This window comes from Echiichthys vipera (genome assembly GCF_963691815.1).
Source record: "Echiichthys vipera genome assembly, chromosome: 21".
NCBI lineage: Eukaryota > Metazoa > Chordata > Actinopteri > Perciformes > Trachinidae > Echiichthys > Echiichthys vipera.
The window spans coordinates 7,760,572-7,784,215 of record NC_139846.1 but is presented as its reverse complement, the minus strand read 5'-3'; the positions used below and the strand labels follow the sequence as shown (position 1 = coordinate 7,784,215).

The following is a 23,644-nucleotide window of genomic DNA, read 5'->3' as shown; positions in this document are numbered from 1 at the left end:
GTGATATAAGACGTAAGAATGGGGAATTTGACATTGACTTTTCGTGGTACTGATCAGAGATAAAAGTTGATTCTTCTTTTGGTAAATAAAAGGCCCCTTATAGGAGGTATCTTAACTACTTTAAAAGGGAAATCATTGTATCGTAAGCTGTTTTCTCTTATGAACTCCCGACATAGTCTGGTGTTTCCCTTTCACATATGTGCACAAAACAGGAGAGAATGTTCTAACCTAATGGAAATGGTTTAGGTGAGGGGCTCGTAATTTGGTCATAAACATCTGGCTAAGTCCCACAATTAAATTACAGTATATCCCCCTATTTGGATTTTCTAGTAGAAAATGATTGTTGACACAAAAGAAAACTCATTATGGGACTGAATGAGGCCTTAAACCTTTGCATGCAAATTAAGCAACATTTCTGATGCCCAAATCAATCTTTTTTTGTGTCACACTGATTAATGTATTTCAGTGGGCAATCAGCTTTCAAAGTGATTTAAAATGAATCCCATCAATTCAACCTGCCATATCGTCCTTCTCAGGCCGAGGGAACGGACCGTTGGCTCTTGTGCACTCAAGTGATTCAAAAGGGTACATTACACTCTTGTGCCATGATCCTGGGAATGTATGTTCATCTGTAGCCGTCCCCTTGCTTTGCAGATAAAGGACTTGTTATAATAGCTGCCATGGCCTTTGTCTAATCTTTGTACTTTGTCAGCAGCTGCAAGTAAAGATTGCAGGACAAGAGACAATGAGATGTAAATCAGAAGCACTACATGACAGGAACGGCTTGGGTTGAAGGTCACCATTGTGCTCAATGCCAATTTATTTTTAAATCCAACGACAAGAACTTTAGACTTCAACGTGAATCAAAGAAGCTTTTTGGTGAAGGTTAAAATCACGCTTAGGTTACGGTTAGTGTTTATTAGGGATATAGTAGTCATGTTTTGGGCTAGGGTAAGCCTCCAGGGAATTAATGTAGATCAACATAATGTCCTTACTAGTGCGACAACAGGTGTGTTCTGTGTGCACTTATCTGTTTGCAAAAAATGAGAGAGAAAGACACAAGGTGAGAGCAGATCGAGCCGGAGGGTAGCAGCAGTTGTTTAACACTGATGGCGTTATTAATTCAGCAGCACAAGGTACACGGCGGAGAAATCAGCGTGTGATTGAGATGATAGCCGGCTGGGCCAGGACAACCTTGTGAACCAAGGTCAAGATGTAACATTGATGCTCCAGACAGAGCTGGAATATCCACTTCGGCTTTTCAACAACAGAAAGAGCACCATCGAAGTAAACCGCACATGCTGTTGAGTGCACAGCAACTTATGCAGTGGTTTAGCATCTATTTTTTGTGTGTGTTTGGGGGACAGCCAGTTCTCGGCAACCATATGGGACATTAGGTTTAGAGCTAAAATGAGTCAAATTTCAATAATAAAACTCCAATATGGCATTTTATTAGAAAACTTCAGCAAATTGTTCCGTTAAGTGAATATGTACCTCAGTGTCACCTCCAAAAGTTGTGAATATGTGGACTTGAAAAGGCGAAAACAAAGACAAAAATAAAGACGGAAAAATAAACAAAAGGACAGAAAGTTAGCATCAGGTTCATGAGAGTACAATTAAAACAACACTGTATGTAATGTGTACCATGTTCATCTTTGTAGTCGACCTTGTTTGCATACTAACATTTGCTATTCAGCATTAAACTCAAAGTACAGCTTGGGCTCATGAGAATATTATTAAATTAGCATGTATTTGGTCATTCATTAAAGGACTGGACAAACTGAAGTGTTGAACTAATTACGTCTCTAGATAAAAGTCAGGTTGTCACCAAAGTTAGAATAATGAATCTGGAAGAGGACGTGTCTGTACCCAGTGGTTGTCAACATATTTCACTCAAAACTTCATTGTGGCCCGAGATGAAAATCGGTATGATTCATCCTCCGGGGGCGGGAATGTCTGCAGAATATTTCATGGCAATCCATCAAATAGTTGTTGAGTGGACTGACATTACCATCCCTCGAGCCTGACCCCAAACATGACTGAAAGTAGGTACGACCATGATGCTGTACCGACTTCAGGCTTCAGAACAGCAGGGGTAGTCTAAAAATCAATATCACTATTAAAATTGATTGTCTCTAACGTGCACAATTCTTCTATGTATGTTCGGTGCAACTCTTGATACTTTCATCTCATTCTCAGTTTGTAATTGTCCATTTCTAACCGGTGGCCCCCGCTCTTCTCACTCGGCAGCCCTCAACAAGAAACAGAGCAGAGTCAGGAGTCCTCGTCGTGCCGGCTGAAATAATCATTCAGGTTTTGTGTCACTGCCTTTCACAGCCTACGGTCCCCCAGGGCCCCACCACTTGTTCTGAGCAATAAGCTAATTGATTGAAACATTCATCATCATCCACAGCCTCGTTCTTGTATGAAAGGTGCCCCCAGGGCGGCAAAGTTCTAGTCCTTCTGAAGAACGGTGAAACGCACTAATGGAAGTGCCATTAGTGAGTCATGAGAGGTGGGAAGAAAGGGAAAAAAAGACAATAAGACATCAGCGTCAAACTGCTTGTATACACCTTTTCAACAGGAAATTAAGTCAAGATTGTGGTTGATAATCTTTGGGCTCCATACTCGGCTATGCGATGATTCATCGAGCTTCTCCATGATTGGCATGAGTCATGAGTTGTTCTGTATACTTAATAAAAGAATATACAATGTTGGCTCTTAGCTTAATGCATGCAGCCACTGGTCTGCAGTTTATTATAAAATTGATTGCTGTATATTATGTTGTCCTTGACAGAAGCGTTGGAGTATTCTGGTTGATTTTCTCCGTTGAATGCAAGTCCCTGTAATTTGATTGTTATATATGCAGAGCCTATGTGCAAAAACAACTGATTTACAACAATATTGAAATGGGATAGTGTTTCATTTCTACAATTAAGTTCAGTTATCTACACTCCAAATAGCTTTATTTTCTTAAAATCAAATAAAAAAAAATCTGCATCTACTGTAAGATTATTTCAATACAAATCAACTTTAGGGCCACTGCGATTAATCCGCATAATCAACGATGTCCACACTGAAAATGCATATAATATGGTTTTAAATCAATGCATCATTTTTTACTCGTCTAAAACACATTCATATCAATGTTTTAGTTCTGTTTCAATTCAATTGTGTTTATAGTGTCAAATCATAACAGAAGCTGTGTCGTGATACTTGGTTTATCCCACTCTAATTTACAGAGGCCCAACAATTCCCCCGTGAGCAAACAGCAACTCAAAACAGTGGTGACGAAAACCACCCCGGAAGGAACGTAATTATATAATGACGTACAGTTTTGTTCGAATTTGTCGCATTAACACATACACATCGTGCTACAACATCCTCTGTGTTTGGGCGGGTTTAGTGGAATTCATCATTAAAGAAAGAATCGAGTCCATTTTAAAACACTGTTGCCTTTAAAATAACCAAAGGCTTCTGACACTGTTGGGTTATTGTATTTCTCTTGTCAACAGTCCAAGCCTCATTTTATTTTGCCTTCCTCTGCTAGCCTGGTGAATCAGTCATCCATAGCATCTGCCTCCATCTGAGTTTGGGCTGCCTGCATGCTTGGCTGGGCGAACAGCAGCTTGGGAGGAAGGAACCACTGCATTTTGTCAAATTCAAATGCTGGAATTGTGGCACTTAAAACGCTGCTAAGAAGTAGAAAAACAACAGTGGATGTGTGATGAAAGGAATTCATAGAGGGTCCTGACATGAGCGTGCGTGCAAAAACAGAAGGTGAGAGTCCACATGTGAGTGGAAGTGCAGTGTTGCTACAAATGCTGTTATAAAGAGCATCCGAGGGTGGAATGGAACTGTGACTGCGTCAATGAAACACTTAAGTAAATAAACACCAACTAAACCAACTGCTTTGTTTCCAATGAACAGAGAGAAATGTGGATCTATAGCAGCCTGAAGTGACTGTCAGTCTTTTCTCATTCAAATGGCCCCAAAGAAACTCATTACGCAACAAATCGCTGCATATGCAGAGGGAGTACCTCCATGAAAAAAACGGCAATAACACAACATGAGTCTCTGCAAATACGGGGCATCCCTCCCAAAGCTGTTTTTATCACATTTCCAGACAAACACACACGCACAAATTTCTATTCATAGCTTGAAAGACATCAGCCTCCCACGTTACCTCATAATTTACCTGGTCGTGCATTTTAGGACCGTGACGGTAGATACTTAGCTGTATCAGATGTGAAGACGGCTTGTTGAAGCTTCCTATAGCACAAGACTGCTAGTATAATTCATTTGATTTATGAATTTACGATACAAACTCTGGAATACACATTTACTAGAGATAACAAGGTGGATACCTCTACCTTTCTATTCAAGTTCACACTACTTTATTAATCCCAAAGGGAAATTCAGTTCAGCAGTCCACAGCCTAGACAACGTGTACATAGAGACAACAGACTGGACACAGGAGACTGGGTTTACAGTTAAAAATGAGGTAAAGTATATTTATATAAATCAATTAACAAACAAAAAAAGTCTAAATAAATAAGAATGGTTGATGCAATGATACCTAAGCAATACTGTTGAAGTTTAAAAGCCTGATAGCGGACGGAAGGAAAGACCTTGAGTAGCGGTTGGTTTTGCTGTGTGATGCTACAAAGCTTCAACATGAAGGCATTAATCTGAATTACGGAGAGATGTTGTGGTCGTTTTGGTCAACTACTGTATGTTTTTAGCCTTTTGGACCACGCGCTTCCCCAAAGGGAAAATAAGTCCTTCTGCTGAACTCCGATCATTTTGGAGCACACCTTCACAATTCTGTTAAGACTATTCCTGTCCTTCACACAGAGGCCATCAAACCAACAAATAAATGAGAAGGTTAAAAGACTCCCAAGAAATGACTGATAAAACACGGTTCAAACAAACATTGTAACGAACATTGAAGTATTTTAACTTCCTCATTAAATGGACTCTCTGTTGACCGCGTTTAACAGTAGAATCTGTGTTAGTATCAAACAATGTTGGTTTATGGAGCACGTGGGACAATAATGAGCACTTCTGTAAGACAAAGCTGTCATGCAACACAAGTCACATCCCCCAACATGCCATGACCACAACAGCTTTCATCATTCAGCTGTAAGCAAGCGTAGCCCTCACACGCTCCTGCACTGTAAGCACACAGAGATCATTATTTTTGCCAGCCCAGCTAAAATCTATACCAGTAACAATGTATTTCTCTCCTTGTTGCCACCGTACACACACACACACACACACACACACACACACACACACACACACACACACACACATACACTATGTCAGATGTCTCCGGCATTGACTGTCCATGGAAAAGGTGGAAGTACTCAGACAAAGAGAGTGATTAATTATTCAAAGAGGCTCACTACAATCCATTACATCACATGCATTATGAAGGAGTCTGATCTCCAGCACCTCTTCAAAATCTATCAGTCTTAACGATGAGACTGAACCTGCAGGTAAGAAGAGGCATCGACCAGGAGTGAGACGTCAGCACCAAAGGTTACCACCAAAGCAGGCAGAGAGTATTCAGGAGCTGTATTCAAAATAAGTTTTAGCCAAGCATGTTGTCAATTAGCATACAACACGGTTGCTAGGTTACCTGCTGGTTTATACTGATTAGATATATACAGGCTTTTTCCAGGGAATCCACATCTGTTAAAGCACCTATAATCAATATGTTCTATATTAACAATAGGACACATGACTACTCGTGTATGAAAGGGGTCAACCACTGTGCAGGTTCACTTGTCTTCAAAAGATTTTAGCATCTTTTCACTAATGTTGTGCTTTACAGTCTGCACCTTTACTGTTTTGATACACACAGTGGACTATCCCTGCCAAGCACCAAACAGCAAATAGACAAAGAGGTGGTGAACATAGTGTAACCTTTAGCAGCTAAGAGACAGATATTTCGCTCAGGGGTTGAAGGTGGACACAAACACATTAAGATAAAAAAGGGATATGTAAGAGGACAAAAATTGGGCAGGTTTCAGTCTTACAGCCATTTAAAAGCAAAGCTATTTTTGTCATGAAAGCTGGATAAGTTGCTTTTTCTTTCTAAAAGAAAAGAAAAATAATGACAGTTCTCCAATACAAAATGGAGGACGAGGATATTTGACATCCTCTTAAAAATAGCAGAGTGCTGAGAGTTTTTATCATCTTGTCTAAAAGCTCTGCCCACATGTTCCGAGACCTCGAGACAGGCTATTTTTCATCAGTATGAAAATGACTGGGACTATTTTCTCCTCTGCCAAGGCTGAACTCGTTTTCCAGCTCTCCATTTCCATTATGTCTTACATTTTTAAGTTAAATGTATTTCTTGACCCTGTAAACAAGACCCTTAAGTTTTGGAGTCTTTCTTCTATATCTCTGTTAGTCGTCTGTTCATCTGGATGACCGGTAAAGGTACAGATTGAGCGACGGGCCCATCTGTCCACCTAGTTTCAGGCAAAGCCGTGCATTCAGTTTCAAAAGACAGACACATCATACTTCATAAAAACATAATCTTGATAGAGACGCAGGTGCATTTAACAACGCTTCAGGAGTGCCCTAAACATATTGTTTCACTACAACTATGACACACTGGATGATCAGTTTATATTGTTTTACTGCAACCATGTTCAGTTTCAAAAGACCGACACATCATACTTCATAAAAACATAATCTTGATAGAGGCGCAGGTGCATTTAACAACGCTTCAGGATTGACCTAAACATATTGTTTCACTGCAAGCATGACACACTGGAGGATCAGTTTAAAGGATAAATATCTCTCTTTGCAGTTATATTTTTAACTATCGTATAGCATAATGCATAAATGTTTAATGGAAACACAAAAAGCAAGCAAAGTGCTAACTGGAACTGTCCCTTTTTGCAGAACATTGATCTGCTTTGGAATCAAATCAAACTAATTCCCCATGTACGTATTTCTTGTTTAAAGGAGATGTTTAAAGAAGACATGTTTATGTACCGATTTTAAAAGATACCCTCTAGTGTTCAGTTAAGTGGGAGTAGGCTGTAACGGCATCATTAGAGAAGAATCGGATTCATTTATCATGAGATGTACAGATTTAGTGCTTTTCCGTTTAGAGACTGAATGCGTGTACACAGTTCAGTTTTCCACAGCAAATCAATCTTCTGTCTAATCCCCATGCTCGTCACACTCACCTCCATACTGGTCAGGTTGCATCGATGGGTTCCAGCAAACCAGCCGTCGGTGGAGCACTGGTCGATATCAACATCCTGCAGATTAATGTCCACTCGCACCACGCCCCTGCAAGACAGAAGGACACCATTAACCCGGCCGTTGAAGAATTAAGATTGTCAGTGAGTGCAAAGTGAGGGTTGTTTGTCTCCTCTGAAAGTTTAGGAAAATAGGAGTTTTTATCTTCGTAATCATAATTCATCTTCAGTAATCAAATAAAAAACTGGATAGAATCAATAACAACATCCCTTTAACACAAACTGCTATTGGAAGTAGTTTAAACACAGAAATGAGGCCAGATACTAGGGGAAAAGGATATTCACATGCAGTATCAAGGGTCAATAAGCCATATAGACCATGTTTAAGCCATGTTTATTTCCATGTATTTAAAAAGTGCAGGGATTATTATTTTCTAAACCATATTTATGCCAACGTGTCAGTTATCTTCTAAACCACAGGTTTTCAAAGTGTGAGTGTTAAAGTGAAGAACCTGGGGGAGGAGTGAACACATTTCACATTTTCAGATTCAGTGTGACTGACGCTTTCTGAGGACATCATTGCATTGAATATCCAATGCCTATAAATGCCCATAAATCCGCTTAGAAATCAAAGATGATGCTTCAAACTCAGAACTCTCCTGAGAATCATCAAAGTTTTCTTCAGTATCAAAGTCATCCAGTTACATATGCATGTACATTCATGGATACAGTGCAGAACTGCTAAATGTGAACTAAAAGACACTGAAAATACAGGGCTTACGGTGAAGCTCACAGCTCCCTGACTCACTCCATGGCAACATTACACTTCCTGTTTTGGCTCCAAGAGGACAGGGATTTTGGGGGCCAGTGTCCAACTTGGATAACCTGCCGTCTGAACTGTTAATATTCACAAATGCACAGTATCAAAACACACACATAACATAACAGGCTATAATGCAAATTCAGAGACGAATATGTGTTACTAAGTGACTGTAAAAACTGTAAAAGAAATGTGCTTTTTGGGAAACAGAAAGAAATTCGTCCACATCTTAAACTCAGCCTGACAGGGAGATGATAAACTGCCGATAGATCTGCGAGGGCTGCTGGGAAAGCCTTGAGTCTTTGCTCCATTTCGGCCAGCTGAGCCGGGCCGGAACTTCAAACAGAGCTGCTGAGGATTTACACTTACTTAGCTGCCTAAAGCTCTATGAAGAGAAGGTCAGCGTCTCTGATTCTGAAGGTCAGTCTCTCTGATTCCGACCGTCTTTTCACTGGTGTGGCATATGTCTTTTCTGTCTGACAGCTGCAGCACACGGGACAAACCAACAGCCGAATACAGTATACAAACAAGCAAGTATGCTGTTTTATTCTGTTTATTTAATACAAAACTACACAGCGGTCTCTTGGCGACCCCAGCCAACATGCAGGCGTTCCCTTCAGACTTAAAAATGGATCAGGGCCCACGGCTGTGTTGTTAAACATACTGTATATATACTGACTGAAGTGTCAGGACACCCAGATAATGTTCATATACACACACAGCATTTGCATAAAGGAAAACTGGATGTTCTTATGTTTAACAGTAATCACCAAATAAACCCTTAGACAGTTTAATCAGGGTGAATAAAATACACATCTGTCCACCAAAGTGAACACCTGAATCATCTGCTGTAATCTGTTTTATCTGGCAAAACCTGGATAAACCAGCGTGACTGACTTTGCAATAACCTTTAACTGCCACGCTGTTGTCTGAGCATTGACATTCACATTATTTTGTTAGAGGATTAACAGATAGCGAAAGAGGAAAGCCGAGTACAGTCACTACTAACCTCTTTTGATCTGTAGACTGAGCTATAGAAAGATTGAAATGCCTGTTTCAGGCTTGATTTCCCCTTTATAGGAAGTGTGATAACAGCTGATAAATTAAATCATTTGTATGGGGCAAGAAAAAGTTGACTCGTAAATGCCAGAACAAAAAATAAAAAATAAAAACACAATGCTGCTGATATTAGCTGAGACACTAAGGCTTGTTAACACCTTGTCCCATCTACTGCTCAGTTTTGGTTTCCATAGTAACACCAAATAGTCAAACCATCTCCTGTGGTAACGAAGCCAAACATCACAGAAAACAGAAAGTGGCAGAGTATGTTGTCAGTGTTGATTTATCACGGTTTGGGAAGAAAGAGTTCCAGTTTCCTGTAATTGAAGAAGAGATGGCAGAAAGCACTGATAACTGCCCCTGTGACAAACTGTTAAGTCTCACTGCTGATCTATATTAGGCCTTTTTCAACAGCGCACATTTTCACACAGAAACACAAACACACACACACACACACACACACAGGTGTGATCAATAGGAGTAATCGCATGGCCCTAATTTGCATGACTCACAAATTAACTGGAGGTATGATGAGTGTTACTGGTTACACCTGTGCTGTTTCTTCTTCTATGACAAGTCAAAATGTCTGCAGTGAAAGAAGGTCAATAAAATGGATGTCTCCCAGTCTTATTTTGTATTATTAAAAATGGAAATCTATCAGGCTGGATTGCCAGACAGTGTTAACATCATTTTATTGCAGTGGATTGGCATGGTATAAGTGCAGTAATAAACTCTGAGGAGAACAAAGATTTCTGAAGTTCCCAGCATTCTTCAAATCTTCGTTATAATCGTATATCAGCACACGTCTGAGTGTCTTATTATGGACAAAAGACTCCCATGTTGGTCATTTACTTAAACACAAACGTAGTCATGAAAATGTTCATTTTGACTCACACACACCTTTACCCAAAGGACCTTTTGGCTGCATTCACACTGCAGGTCCTAATGCACAATTCTGATTTATTGCTCAAATCCAATTTTTGGTTTGGCTGTTCACGTCTTTACGTCATTATGTCTTTAAATGTGGCCTGTCCACAGATTGCTGTGTGAAAAGCTCACGCTCCTGAAGTGACCTGCATGCGAAGTTGCTTATTGATGACATCACGTCACATAACGTGTTTACGGAAGCGAACATGGCAGCGTGCACCAAAGTATCCCCCCAAATACTAATGAATTCTAAATCTTCACTCTCCCTCCACTGGCCGCCTGCTTCACTGCTGTGTTTGTTTTGATTCTGTTCCTGGCTCCCGCCTGTGGCACACTTTTGTTTCACTTAACTTTATTTGTCATTCATTTACAAAACAATGCAGCACGGGTCAGAATGAAGTCAAAGCCACATTCAGTGCAACCTGGCTGTTCAGATTGCGGTCGCATTCAAAAATCTGATACATATCCCATTCAGTAGCACATTTAAAAGGCTACGTTCACACTGCAGTTCCAAGTGACCTATTTGCATTTGACAGTGTGAACAGCACAAGTTACATTGAATCATTGCAACTGCAGTGTGAACGCAGCCAAACAAATGTACAAATATGATACCTCCTGGTGAGGCTGTGCATGTATTTCTTATTTACAGTATATATGTCATAGATTTTTACATTTTAATCAATCGATAGGTTCATCTTTATATACGTAGACATGGTGGGACTGAGATTAAGGCCCTAATATCAACGATATTGTGCTTTAGTGATTGCATATTCCCAAATAAATGAGCAATTAAATCAAAAGGACACACAATCTGGGCCATAAAGGGACCTTTCTTCTTCTTTCTACAGCTCACAGCCGATTTATTATGTACAGCAAATACTGGCACTACAGCTCTGACTTTTTATGTCAAAAGATATCTTGAATTATTTCTATATACTGACAACGTAGTGATAAAAAATATTTCAATAGTTATTAATATTTAAACCATGACATAAGATAGAAGCACTGACATCACTGTACGTCAATATTCTGTCCGTCCATCTAGCTCTCACTGAGTTGGTTTACTATAACCATCTCCCGGGCAAGTACAACGCTCTCATTGTCCGTACAGTATTTCTGTTATTAATAACTGCTGTTCCGGTCCTTCCTTGGGGCAAAAAATAGCTTGTGAAAACAGGCAACTGAAAATGCGTTCAGGCAGCACAAAGACTGGGTCGTAAACTGAGAGTAGCTTTACGTGAAGCAGAAGCATCAAGGTGGCCATCGAGGCCCTCGGGCATAAAGATTATCACAGAGAACAGGAGGTATTGGTGCCCCGGGAAACAGAGTGCTCTCTCCTTTCATCCCCCATTCTCCGTGGGGTCTAAAGGCCAAGTCAGTAAAGAGAGGAGCATCCCACCAGCAGGGGCTCTGGTCTTTCTGACTGACCTGTCAGACTTTGCTAATGTTAGCCCCAGCATTATGAAGTCCACTGTAGATATATCTGGGTAATTGCTTATGGAGCTACAAAAGGATATTCACCAAAAACATTCTTGCAATGAAGACCTCAGTGTGTCCTCTTTGTGACAAGTCAGTCTTTGATGCATTCATGAAGGAACACTGAATGTCAGGCCTATACACTCTGAGCTGTATGTCTCTATTCAGGCCCAGAAAAATGCTCTCTCAAATTGATTTGTCCATTTAGCCACTCTGTGCGGAACAGGAGGCTGTGTCTGTATTTCAAGTAATCTTAGCACAGAAGAAGAAGAGACACACAGGACATGTTCATATGATTCTTGTCATAGTTAATTTTATAGTAGACCCACTGCACTGGCACAGAGAGATGTGGTAAAACAAGTGAATGGATTAAGACTAATACCAGATCAAGCGCTGCATAATAATCTTTTCTATTAACAGCTATTATTAGCCATCTCTCAGCGGAGACTGCAGTGTGATAACATGAGGCCGGCGAGCAATGTAGCAAATAATCTTTTAGTATTTCCAATATCATGTGCATTAGCTTTTTAAGAATACATAACAGGGTCCAGGTTAGCATGGTTAACTGCAGTGCACATACCTGCACAAAAAGTACAGCTCTTCCACATTAAAAACAGATATATCATGGCGTATTAACTATTTCTTTTTCATATGTTCTATTGTCATTTTTTCTATTTTATTGCATTTCTCTTGACTAAAGCTATTCATTTATTGCCGCACATGAAAAAAACACTTTATATGTGCAAGGTTACTTCTTTAGTATACTGTTTTTGCCATCATTATGTCAACATACAATACCCTTTGTCCCTAAAAAAAAACTCAAACTTTTTGATGTCACTTTTGCAGTATGAACACACTCCACTGATTTGGTATGGAATTGGGAAACAGCTAAAATGTCTCATTTGTATTGTTACCTCTGTATAAATTACTGTTTTTTTTTGAGTTTTTCCATTTGTTTATGTGACGCAACTACAACAGAATATTAGTTAATGTCATTGTGTGAATTAATGACAACATAGGGGCATTTTTTAACGTGTACTTTGTTAGAGTGTTTTTTTCATATTGACTGTATGTGCACAAGAACGAAGAGATGTTTCCTCTGAAGCGGGAGAAGTAAGCTGTGACGTCTCCAGTTACTGTTTGCCGATAAACCAAGTATAATATAAAGGAGAGCCGAACATGGAAGACTGGAGCTTAGCCATGATCCTTTAACTTATCCATGTAGCCAGAAGCCTTGCACGCTTAGGTGAACCTGCATGCACATTTCCCCTGCCCCAGTGTCTCGACAAGAACACACTACTGTCCTTTTAGAAGGGCACAGTTTGTGCATTATGTCATGGAACAATCACAACGCAAGAACCGCGCAGCCTTCCAAAGAAAAATGTCTTTTATGTGATGGAAATGCATTTAGATGACAGGACGGGCAGAAGCTCATGTGAGTGTAGCCGCTGGGCAGGATGCTGCTTCTCTACCAGTGTTTCAGTGCGACCTCAGTCTTTTTATTGAGTTCTGTCACTGGTAATCAAAAAAAAAAGACATGTGCCCATGGCGCTTTTGCACAGAAAGCAAATAAAGACTTTTCTTTCAATATTTTGAGCTGCTGACCAAGGAAACCTGACAGTTGCGTGAATAGTGTTAGTTGATTGATTGATCTGACTGTAGTTGGTGACAAGCTACATCAGAATTCAACGGTTCAACTCTGACTGAAAACTAATGCATGGCTTTTAATAAAGGGTGTTTATCCTTGGTATTTCCCCTTAAAAATTGGTCATTTCCTCTTATGCAGGCCACAAAATTGTAATCAAGTTCTATATTTTGACGTAAACTGAAAATTATACAATATTAGTTGGAAATAGAAAGATAGAAAATAAAAAAAACGGCTGTAGAAGTAAATTGTAAAAGAAGCTTTTAACGACCCATAATTGTTTGTTGATAGGAGGTGACCTCTAGTGGCCGTAGTAATTAATGCTGGAACAAACAAGGAAGTAAGGTGACATAGTATAAGAGCCCCAAAGTCCGCAGAGGGACACGGGCTCGATGGGTCAAATAAATACCAATTTATTTTAAGTAAATCAACTTTGTTACGTATGTAAGTGCGTGATGTAGTTGCATCCATGACTCATTTTAAGCCAATCTGTGATCTGTTCCTTCACCTAAACAAGTAGTTTTGTTGCCTAAACTTAAATCATTTTGTTTCACAACATTGGCCCTGTGTTTAAAACTGCCTACGTGCATCCGTTTCACACATAAACTGTGTATAGCGATGGTCAGCATGATAGCTCCTCAAAAGTGAGTTGAAAACATCTGGATCGCCCCCTGGTGGTTGGCTGCAGTATGGGTCATGAGTCCATGTTAACAGATGGGCCAAATTAAATATCAAAGTAAACCTCAGATACATTTTATACAAGATTGTTTCTGTCATTTCCACACTCATGTTTTTCAAAATGTTCATTGTTCTGATCTGTTTGGTTTTAATAAGTTATTTGATGCTATAAAAATGGCGTGAAACATCATGATTGACAGCTGTGATCGACTCGTGATTGGATGGCCAGATGTATGGACATCACTTCGACGACATGACTCTACCGTCCGATCTCTACTGCGCAGACTCTGGCTGAGAATTTACAACATGGCGGCGCCCGTATCTGCAACTTCTCCCACCGTCACGATCACTCACACCCACAGGCGGTCACACATTCCACACACATTAGTGATGTAGGCTGGAAAAATGAGATTCCCCTCCTTGAAAGACCAGCAGCCTCCACTGGGGCATACAGTCTATGGTTTCACTACGTGAAATATATGTCTGGGTGGAAGTCTAAATTGACTTAGGTATGAGGATGTGTTGGCAGCACTTTTTGTATATTCAATATCAAATGTCTTTAAGCTGCAAAATGCCATTTAACTTATCTATTTCCTCATGTGCTTGTCCTCCTTTTTAACAGTCGTATAGTTATCATGAGACATCCACTGTAAAGGATGATGTTTGAAAGCGAATTTCCTGACTTTTTTGTCCCCTTCCTAAAATGCAAAAGCCTGAAAGTAGCTAAATTCCTTTTCCAAATCTTTTCGCATTTTTCCGACCCAACACTGCACTGTGTTGTCCATTCTGAGGCCTCCGCTATAATCTGTTCTCCAGATTAGTAAAGGATAGACCTACTGTAACAAGATTTTGAATCCTTTGAGAGGCAACAGAATTACATCACCATAAAAAGTATCAAAACCACTGCGATTACTCCCATCATTAGCAGTATTACTGAGGAGTACATATCTCTTTAAAGTGAGCCAGAAAGCCCGGTAGTTGCATTTTCCATTATGTTGACGATTACTGGCTGATGGCACTGTATTGCCAGGCCGCCTTACTGAGCAGCGGAGTCCCAGTGACGTCAGCGGTGAACGATGGAGCACCTCAGGGATCTTTAACCCCCCGTTTGCTCCAGGTTACAGGGAAATCTACAAGGTCAGACTCATTCCAGTTGCACTTATGATTTCTTACATCTTCATCAGAGAAATCTTCCTTTGCGCCACTAATTTTCCTCTTGGATGCATTTTTTTTCTTCCTTTTCTGCTTCTGTGCTCTCTTTCATCTCACCCTAACATTATATATTATTATGTTTAGCCCCGGGAAATGTGGGGTTTCCTTCCTATTTAGTTTCTGGATGGTGTCCATCTAAGCAGATGCTGCCGGCTCCTCCTGGAGCTTGAGGCCTCCCACTCTGTTAGATGGATGGGCGTCCCACAGCAGTAAGGCTGTCCACACTCTAACTGCTTGTACAGCAAAATAGGGCGCTCAGCCAAGAGTAAATGAAGACGATGCTGCCATCTAATTAGAACCTATTTGGCCTTTGGAGAAATGTGCTAGAAAAAATATATTTCTTTACAGTTTGGCTTTACATTTTAGATAGTTTCAACTAGTTTGCCTGACTATTCTGCTGCTGCTGCTGCCTAAGCTTCAGCCTCAAAGCAATTAAGGTCTGTGTTGTGAAAGGTGAGTTTGAAGTGCAGTGTGTTCACCTAACACACACTCACACACACACACACACACACACACACACACACACACACACACACACACACACACACACACACACACACGCACACACACACACACCTCCGTCTCTCCCTCTTCCATCTATTCCCACTGTGAGTGTTTGTTCAAACTACTTTTTTGCATCTGTTCGTCTGTGTAGTTAGTTTGAAGTTTGTGTCTGAAGTTAGAGCGATCTGCCAATTAGGACGGTTCGTATCATCCTGAAGAATGTCTCAACCTCGAACAATGACACACACATACACACACACACATACTGCACGCTTAAAAACAGCCTGTCCTCTCTGTGTGGTCTAAGCTGCTTCCCCTGCACCTCGAGTGCAGCTGAAGAGACAGACGGGAAGAGCAGAGATGAAGTGTGAGGGGTGCGATATCTTGCACCTTCACAGAAACAACAGGTCGATCTATCGCTAACACATGTCTACACCCTCCATGTCGCATTAGTTGTTTAGCACCCGCGTGTTCAACAAACAAACGGGAGAGAGAACAACTGCAAATTTCTGTTTCCATATGACGAATGCATAAGAACAAGTCACCTTGCTTCGTGCAACATCGCTGCGCCAAACAGGAAGTGACTGAAGCATTGAAAGGCTGGAATCAAGATGGCCCATGCAGGGTTGTTGTTCTACATCTTTCATTATTAATTCATTGTTGTATTGATTGTGTATTCATCTGGAGGGGAAGCGGAGGAGAGCTGATGTCTGAGGCGGCTATATTATCCCCTCCTCTCCTGTTTCTTATCTGCCAGGGTGCTGACTTAGGCACAGGGAGGATGCTACTTTGATACGTCTGATAGATGGCTGTTCAGAGACAAACCGGGAAGGATGATGAGTGGCAAAAAGGACACGAGAAGGTGACTCTTTAAGACAATATTATGAGGAAAACTGACTGACTGACTGACTAAGCATAGTTGAGTAGGCATCATTTGAATTGCAAAGCCATAAAAGCTAAGGAAGTTCTTAAAGCATTTTGTGAGGGATAGATGTGTAGTGATGGGAAACGAAAACCAGTTCCAGTTGAGAACCGGTAACAAATTTGAATTGGAACAGGAATCGTACGCCTTCGGACTTATCAATTCCTTTTATGGATGCTGAACAGTTGAGCAGTGCAAAACAATGATGTCTACGCTCCTGGAATCTTGCAAAAAGATGGAGTCATGGTGGAGAGAAAGAAACAGTCCAAAAATTAAAGATGTACAACTATATAAATAAGTGCTTATAGGTAATAAAACACTTGCACTGACGGTGAAAATCTGTGGTCGACCCTTTTTTCCCTGACAAATTTGATCAGGAATCAATAAGACAATCGAAAAAGGATCTGAACGATACACAGCATAGATACTGGCATTGGTATCAATAAAATCATACTGTATGTCTTCATGTCAAGACAATACACCAGTTTTTAAATCGCTGCATTGGCTATTTTTAAGCTTCTATTCCTTTTATCTTATTTCACTGTTTTGACTGTTTTTACCCCCTCAGGTTTTAGCTAATATACCTTTTTATCTTGTTTTACCATTTTAGCCCCTCGGTTTTCCGGTGTTTCCTCCAGGGGGCCGACCACACCAGGAGTTGTCTCTGGTCCACCGATGTAGGTGCTGTCCCGTGGATGGCCCTGGCCCGAGTGTCAGAGTCAATCTTTGGACTTTTTTTGGACTTTCTCTCCACCATGACTCCGTCGGAGAGCTCTACACTGTGGTGTGGAGCCTCCTGGCTGCCTGGGCTGGAGGGGTCCGCGTGGCTGGTCCCCTGCAGTTATGGACCATGATTCCTCTCAGTGCGCGCGGCCCCCAAAGGCAGATTCTTCCTCACCTCAGATCTTGGTGCCCAGCCATGCCTCCTCAGTGACAGTTAGTGTATGTGAGTGGGCGTATGTATGGCTATGTGTGTGTGTGAGTGTGTATGTCTTTGTGTATCTGTGTGTGTATATTTGTGGGGGTCGGAGATTTGGGTTTTCATGGTGTTTCTTTGTTGAACATGTTTTGTTTTGTTTTAAATTTTTTGTTTTGCTTTTATTTTCTCTAAGGCACTTTCTGCTACAGTCAAAGTATGAAAAGTGCCATAAAAATAAAGATTGATTTGATTTAATTTGATTTGACTTGATATCTATTCCCATCCCTCGTGATATGTTTGCACAGAGGATCAATACGACAGAAATAAATGCCATCAATGCAAAAGAAGGCGGTATTTTAAGGACATACCAACATTTTGTAAAGGCAGCTTTTTCACTGTCCTGCGAAGAAATCAATGCCGCTCTCATGCAGGGATGTATTCAGATGTATACGGATGTACAGCGTTCAAGACATAGACATTCATTCCTATGAAAGCTGAAGCATGCATGACGCCAAACAAGTTCAACTTCCACGTCTAAAAATAGGATCAGCACTACCTCTTGGGCCCAAAGAGAAGACGCACAGACACAGAAGTTGTAATTCCACCATTTGGCCACCATATCAGATCTGGGGGGCTCGCTCTCATGTCTGTACTCTACACTTAGCATAAAGACTGGAAACAGCTAGCCTAGCTCAATATGAATGTGCAAAAACAACACTTTTTGGTTTTAAATTAGGCAATAGACTATTTCTTGATCAATGACTCTCTAGAGTCCTGTGCTGATCAAACAGTTTCCCCCTGCTTCTAGTCTTTATGCTAAAACAAGCTCACAGGCTGCTGTGCTGGTGGTAGCTTCATATTTAGCACATAAGAGGGTTATAAGAAGCAGCTCTTTTGATACATGCATATAGAGTTCACTGGTGTGTCCGATGATTGTGGATATTGCACTTTATGTGAACTTTCTTGTGCTGCCTCTGATATTTATTTCCTTTATTTCGTTTTCCTGATTGCCTTTTATTATTTGTATGTATTTGTGAACTTCATTTCTCATGTACTTCTTTTTTTTTTACAGACGCCACAAACAGCGTGTTGGTGTTGAGGATGACCAAAACTGTCCTGGCTTCCCTGTGCGGTGGACTTTCTCCTCCCATGTGCAGGATAAACAGACTGCATCAAAAGAGGAGAAGGGGAGGGGTGAAGGGGGCCGGTTGTTATTATATTTGTAGATTTTTAGGAGACACAGAATCTGGGAGCTTCTCATTTGGATGATTCACATTCTCGCTGAGAGTTAGACGAGAATATAGATACCCCGTCTTTGTCAGCGCAGCTTAGCATAAAGACCGGAAGAATGTTAAATGTATTTTGTTTGCATTGGTCTTGCCTTGGTCTTAAGTGTGCAGAATAATAGTTCTACAAGCAAAGCATGCTATCTATAAGCACCTCCGTCTGCATTAGTTACAGTGTGAATTTCACCCCTGTTTATGGAGAACAAATTCATGAATGGATGTTGCTCTGCTCCTCCTCGGAGCACAGCGGGATGCTTCTTTTAGTGCCCCTGAGCAGGCCACTCTCTTGGGGGGACTAAACAATACCAAACGCCCACGCATGTCACACCTTGGATCTAATGGAGGAGGCCACGAAAGGGCTCCTTTGGCCACGGAAAGAAAGCTTCTCTTGCCAAATATGAAAGGTTTTGGCTTCACACATAAGTTGTGACTGTTCATCAGTTGAGTGTACAGGCTAATTTCATATCAGATTGCTTTAGGAGGAGACTGAGCCGCTCTGAGAGGCTTTAGTCTGGGATAACACCAGGTAGCTGATAGCCTATTACAGTATAATCACTGCAGGTTTTGACTCATTTGCAATCCGTGCCTGCCTGTGAGCGACTCAAGTGTATCAATTAAAGATTCATCGAAGGCAGTACACACACATCTACTGATCTGGATTAAATATTCATTGGGAAGATGTTGGTCGGGGATCATATGGAGCCTTAACACTTGACTGTTCCAGTGGTGCATATCAGGACCGGTGGCATAAACATGGCACATTACACAAGCAGGCTGGGTTCAGGACAAGGACTGCACAAAAGAAACCCAAACATCAGGCGTATTTTTCTAAATTGGCTGTCTCTCGTCTCTTGCAGGTTTAACATCCTGCCCCCAAAACAAAAGGTCACACAACATTTTTCTGAGTAGTAAATCATGCAACCGAGCGAGTTTTTGAAAAATGAATTAGGTTCCTGTAGCCAGAGGTTTCCACCACTGCTACATCCAGTAACATCCAGGGTTATTTTTAGCATCCTGCCGCCTTGTCAGACTGGAGGAGAGAAGAAAAAACCCCTTGGTATAACAGGGGGGAGGCCAATGAAGCTGCTGCTGCAGTATGTTTGTGGAGGAGAGAGAGGCAGGTATGAGCCCAGGTTAATGTGTGTGTTTGTGTGTGTGTGTGTGGGGGGGGGGGGGGGGGGGTTACTCACCTTTACACTCAATCTTTCTCACATAAATCTGTGGCTTTATAATGTAAGAATGTAACACAGGCTTTTAATAGCAGCAAAGTGATGTTTTGCATGAAGTTTACCAGGTTTTTTTGTTTACACCACCCATGTGTGTGCCTACCTGAATTCGGGAGCGAGGTTGGGCTTCAGGCCATAGAAAGCAGCAGATAAGGTCAAAAGCCAACGGGGGACAAAATTCCCGTTTTCACACTCCAGGTAGGGCGCAGACCATTTGACATGCGTCTTGTCCGGGATGAAACTCTCCCCTTTCTTTAAAGTATTGTCAACTGATCTAACATCTTGGCTCAGCACCTTCTTATGGAAAGTGGGCTTCTTCCTGTCTTTCACGCCGTGGTACCACTCTGTGTCTATCGTGCGGTTGTGCAGATGGTGATGGGCCACGCTGGAGAGGTCTTGGAGGACTATCTCTCCACCGGCCCTGGTGGCTTGGAGAAGCACCGAGGGCCCCGCTGCCACGGACGAATCGGCGCTAAAAGTGACGAGCGCCCGGTGAATCTTGGCGTCTCCCTCCAGTATACTCCTCACTAAGGCATGGTACCACTCAATGTCTCGCCGGAGACTCTGCTCCCTGGACCTGTTGGCTTGCAGGATCATGTTGAGGAAGTTTGTGGCGTGCAGCACCGTATCCAGCACGCTGCTCATGGAGTGATGCGGGCTGGCTCGTGACCTTCCCCGCTGAGAGGTGAGCTCGTACCTCCGCGAGCAGTTGGCGTGCTTCAACGTGGTCGAGTCTCCCGTGTGGAGGAAAGCCGTGACCACCCTGGGGAGAGGCTCCTGGATTTTCTGCGGCAACTCCGCGGTCTCTCCGGGAGGATGATGAGGCGCACGGAGATGCGCCAGCTGCTGCCGACGGTGCGTCGGAGCGCCGTAGATCGCCTCCCGTGCTCTGATATCTTCCCCAAGCGCTGACCATTCCGCGTATTGATGGTTTGATCCGATCACAAATCCCACTTGCAGCAGCAACGAGAGCCGGAACACAGCCATGTCCCTCCAGAAAAGCGTCCACAGATGTTTGTGTGTGGGGGGGGATTGCTGCTCGGAATTACAGTGTCGGTGGGCGTGCTGTAATAATAATAATAATAAAAAAAAGAATGAGCCCAATTCCTTCGCTAAACCATCGCTTCGCCACTTGTAGGATATTCTTGCAAAGCTCCACGCCTCTGATCTTGATATCAAAAAGCAGAGGAGGGTGGAAAGGTAAGGAACCCCCTCGCCAAATCCCTTCTCCTTCTTCTCCTTCTCTTTCTTTTTTTACAGATGCCTCATGCAGCTTGTTGATGTTGAGTATCCGCTCGCAGCTGTTTCCCCCCACCTCTCTCTCTGTAGATAAGACTGTCTTGGCTTTGCTGTGCGGCGGACGTTCTCCCCCTGCGCGCAGGATACATAGACTGAATCAAAAGCGAGGAGGAAGGGAGGGGTAAAGGGGCCAGCTTGTTATTATATTTATATATTTCTTTCAGGAGGCACCGAGTCAGAGGGAGCTTCTCACTTGGATGACAAACGCACTCCGCCCTCTTCCGACCACAACAAGCATTAAGCAGGCCGATACTAAAGCCCCGAAGAAGAGACGCATCAGGAGCTGCGCGGAGCTTAAAGCCCCGTCTTCTCCATCATCTCATAGGGCTCCAGGAGCGCCGTCGATCCGCGCGTATGGCCGCTTCTTCTGTCAATCAGCGCCGCGTTCGGTGGAGCGGGGCGGGAGCTGTGCGTTGCCGAAACAGCGAAGACTGCGTCCAAACCGAGCGCTTTATTTAGATCCGGAGATATTCGTTGTCCCTTCGGCACTCAAGGAATCGCGTTTTTCTTTGGTTTCTCTGGGGAAATATTGTGCAAGAAAAAATACTTTTGAGCAAAAAGATGGAGATACTTTAGTCTGTCAATAGCAGGCACACCAATTCAGCATTCTTTTTTTTTTTCCAAAAAGGATAATTGCACTGATCATAAACTTAATATTTTGTCATATTTTGCTGCTTATATGCTGATAAGTTAGGAGCTATGTGATGGACATCAAGGATCTGGGTACGCCCATCTACTTTCAGTGGTTGGGTCAGGCCCCTTGAATTGAATTAAATCCCCTGATAACTTTCATTCTCTATTTTTCTCTGTGACATTAAATATTCAACAGCTCTAAAAACTAAGTAAACGTGCTTCATCAGGACTGTTTCAGTGAGTGTGGTCACTTTAGAGCGACAGTGACCAAACAAACCACAGACCGTTATCAGAGGCTGATTTAAATTCTGATCGGTGTATGGAAGTACATTACATTACATTTTTCCAACACCCACGCCGCAAGAAGAGCCCGAAATTCAGGAAATACCGAAAATATCTGATGTGAAATGACCAAGATGTTTAGCAGAAAAAAAGTGAAATGCTACAAAACACAATAATAACACGAGTTATGTGCAGTTTGGAGCCTGAAAGTGTGAAGGCTAGGATAGATTTGGATAAAAAAATATATATCCCATGGCAAACCAGTAAACCATAATCTGTCATAGATGTGGCAACTATTCCTTTTTACCAAGAAAGCAAACAAACTTTGAAGAGTGCTCCTTGTATGGCAGTACTGTATCTCATTAGGGAAGGCCTAAACAGACAATGTAAGTTTTCAGTTCCTATAAGGACATCATAAGGTTACAGCATGGATATTTTAGACAATAGGGTGCTTCCAAACTTTTTCTTCCTAGGACTAGTTTTCACAAGAACTTGACCGGCCTGCAGAGCTCAACGTTCATGTGAAAAGCCCTCCCCGTGAAAGAGCGGAGGCTGCCACAGCTGCCTGGTGCCTCTGCTGTTTCACTGTTTTCTGTCTCCAGGGCTGCAGACCTGTTTGGAGTCTCATCAGCGGCGTGGTACACACCTGGGCACCCGGTGCGCTCCATGCATTTATAATCCAGAGCAGCAGCCAGTCTTTGTTAGCACATCTTCTCACTGTACTTCTCTGTGTTGTGCTTTTTGGTTCCCTTCTTTTGCTTTTACAGCACACGTTCACTCATTCACTCCCCACATTATAGATTCCTCCAATCTATCTGATACTTTTGTAGTTAATATATCACTTTGTTTGTTTTAATGCCTATGGGTTTGACATGTCCACGTACTCTTGCTTGTGTATGTGCAAGATTTAAAGTTCATTTTCAGTTTTATCAAAAACTGTACAGCGAAAACAGTCCTTTGGGGTTATCTGCCTACAATTGCACCAAGCCAACTGTAACATACCAAAAAGACACCATGGTACTAATTTTACTAATAAACTAATTTAAAGTTGGGGCAAGCTGTTGCTCCTTCACATTAGCCAACTACACTGGTTTTTATTAAGCAGCAAAAGGGACGTCTGAGCTAAGTCTCCCTCTTTCTTATTAGTTCAAGCTCCAAAGTATCTCTGTCTCTCTCTCTCTCTTCGTCTCTCCCCCCCTCGTGGGTGTAGGGGCATGTCAAGTCACGCTGTGTGGGCTGGAGGCACCTCGTCCTGGAAGGAGGGTGAGGAAGACAGGCGTGACGGAGGGTGACAGAGCTGAGAGACGACCTGCGCGATGCACCGGCCACCAGGGATGATGGAAGTGGGAACCTGACGACCTCCGTGGATTTCTTGGCCTACCCACAGCAGCCTGAAACGAGAATTCCTGCAGCTGACATCAATGCACCACTGTACAGAAAATAATTGGGAAAAGTTGATCCCGCACAACTGTATTTCATTCAAATGTTGATGTCGGCGCTGCCAAAACGCTGCAGAGAGGGGAATTA

General features: G+C 42.1%; 1 protein-coding gene across 1 annotated transcript in view; it reads right to left on the bottom strand.

The window, feature by feature from the left end:
• The window catches only part of gpr158a (G protein-coupled receptor 158a), a gene marked incomplete at both ends in the record, with an annotated part of 71,507 nt that extends 50,617 nt beyond the window's left edge, over positions 1 to 20,890 (bottom strand). Inside the window, 2 exons of the mRNA XM_083935691.1 lie at positions 7,215 to 7,320; positions 20,007 to 20,890. Coding sequence (XP_083791817.1) covers positions 7,215 to 7,320; positions 20,007 to 20,890 — 990 coding nt within the window. The remainder of the gene's footprint in view (positions 1 to 7,214; positions 7,321 to 20,006) is intronic.
• Positions 20,891 to 23,644: the final 2,754 nt, after the last annotated feature.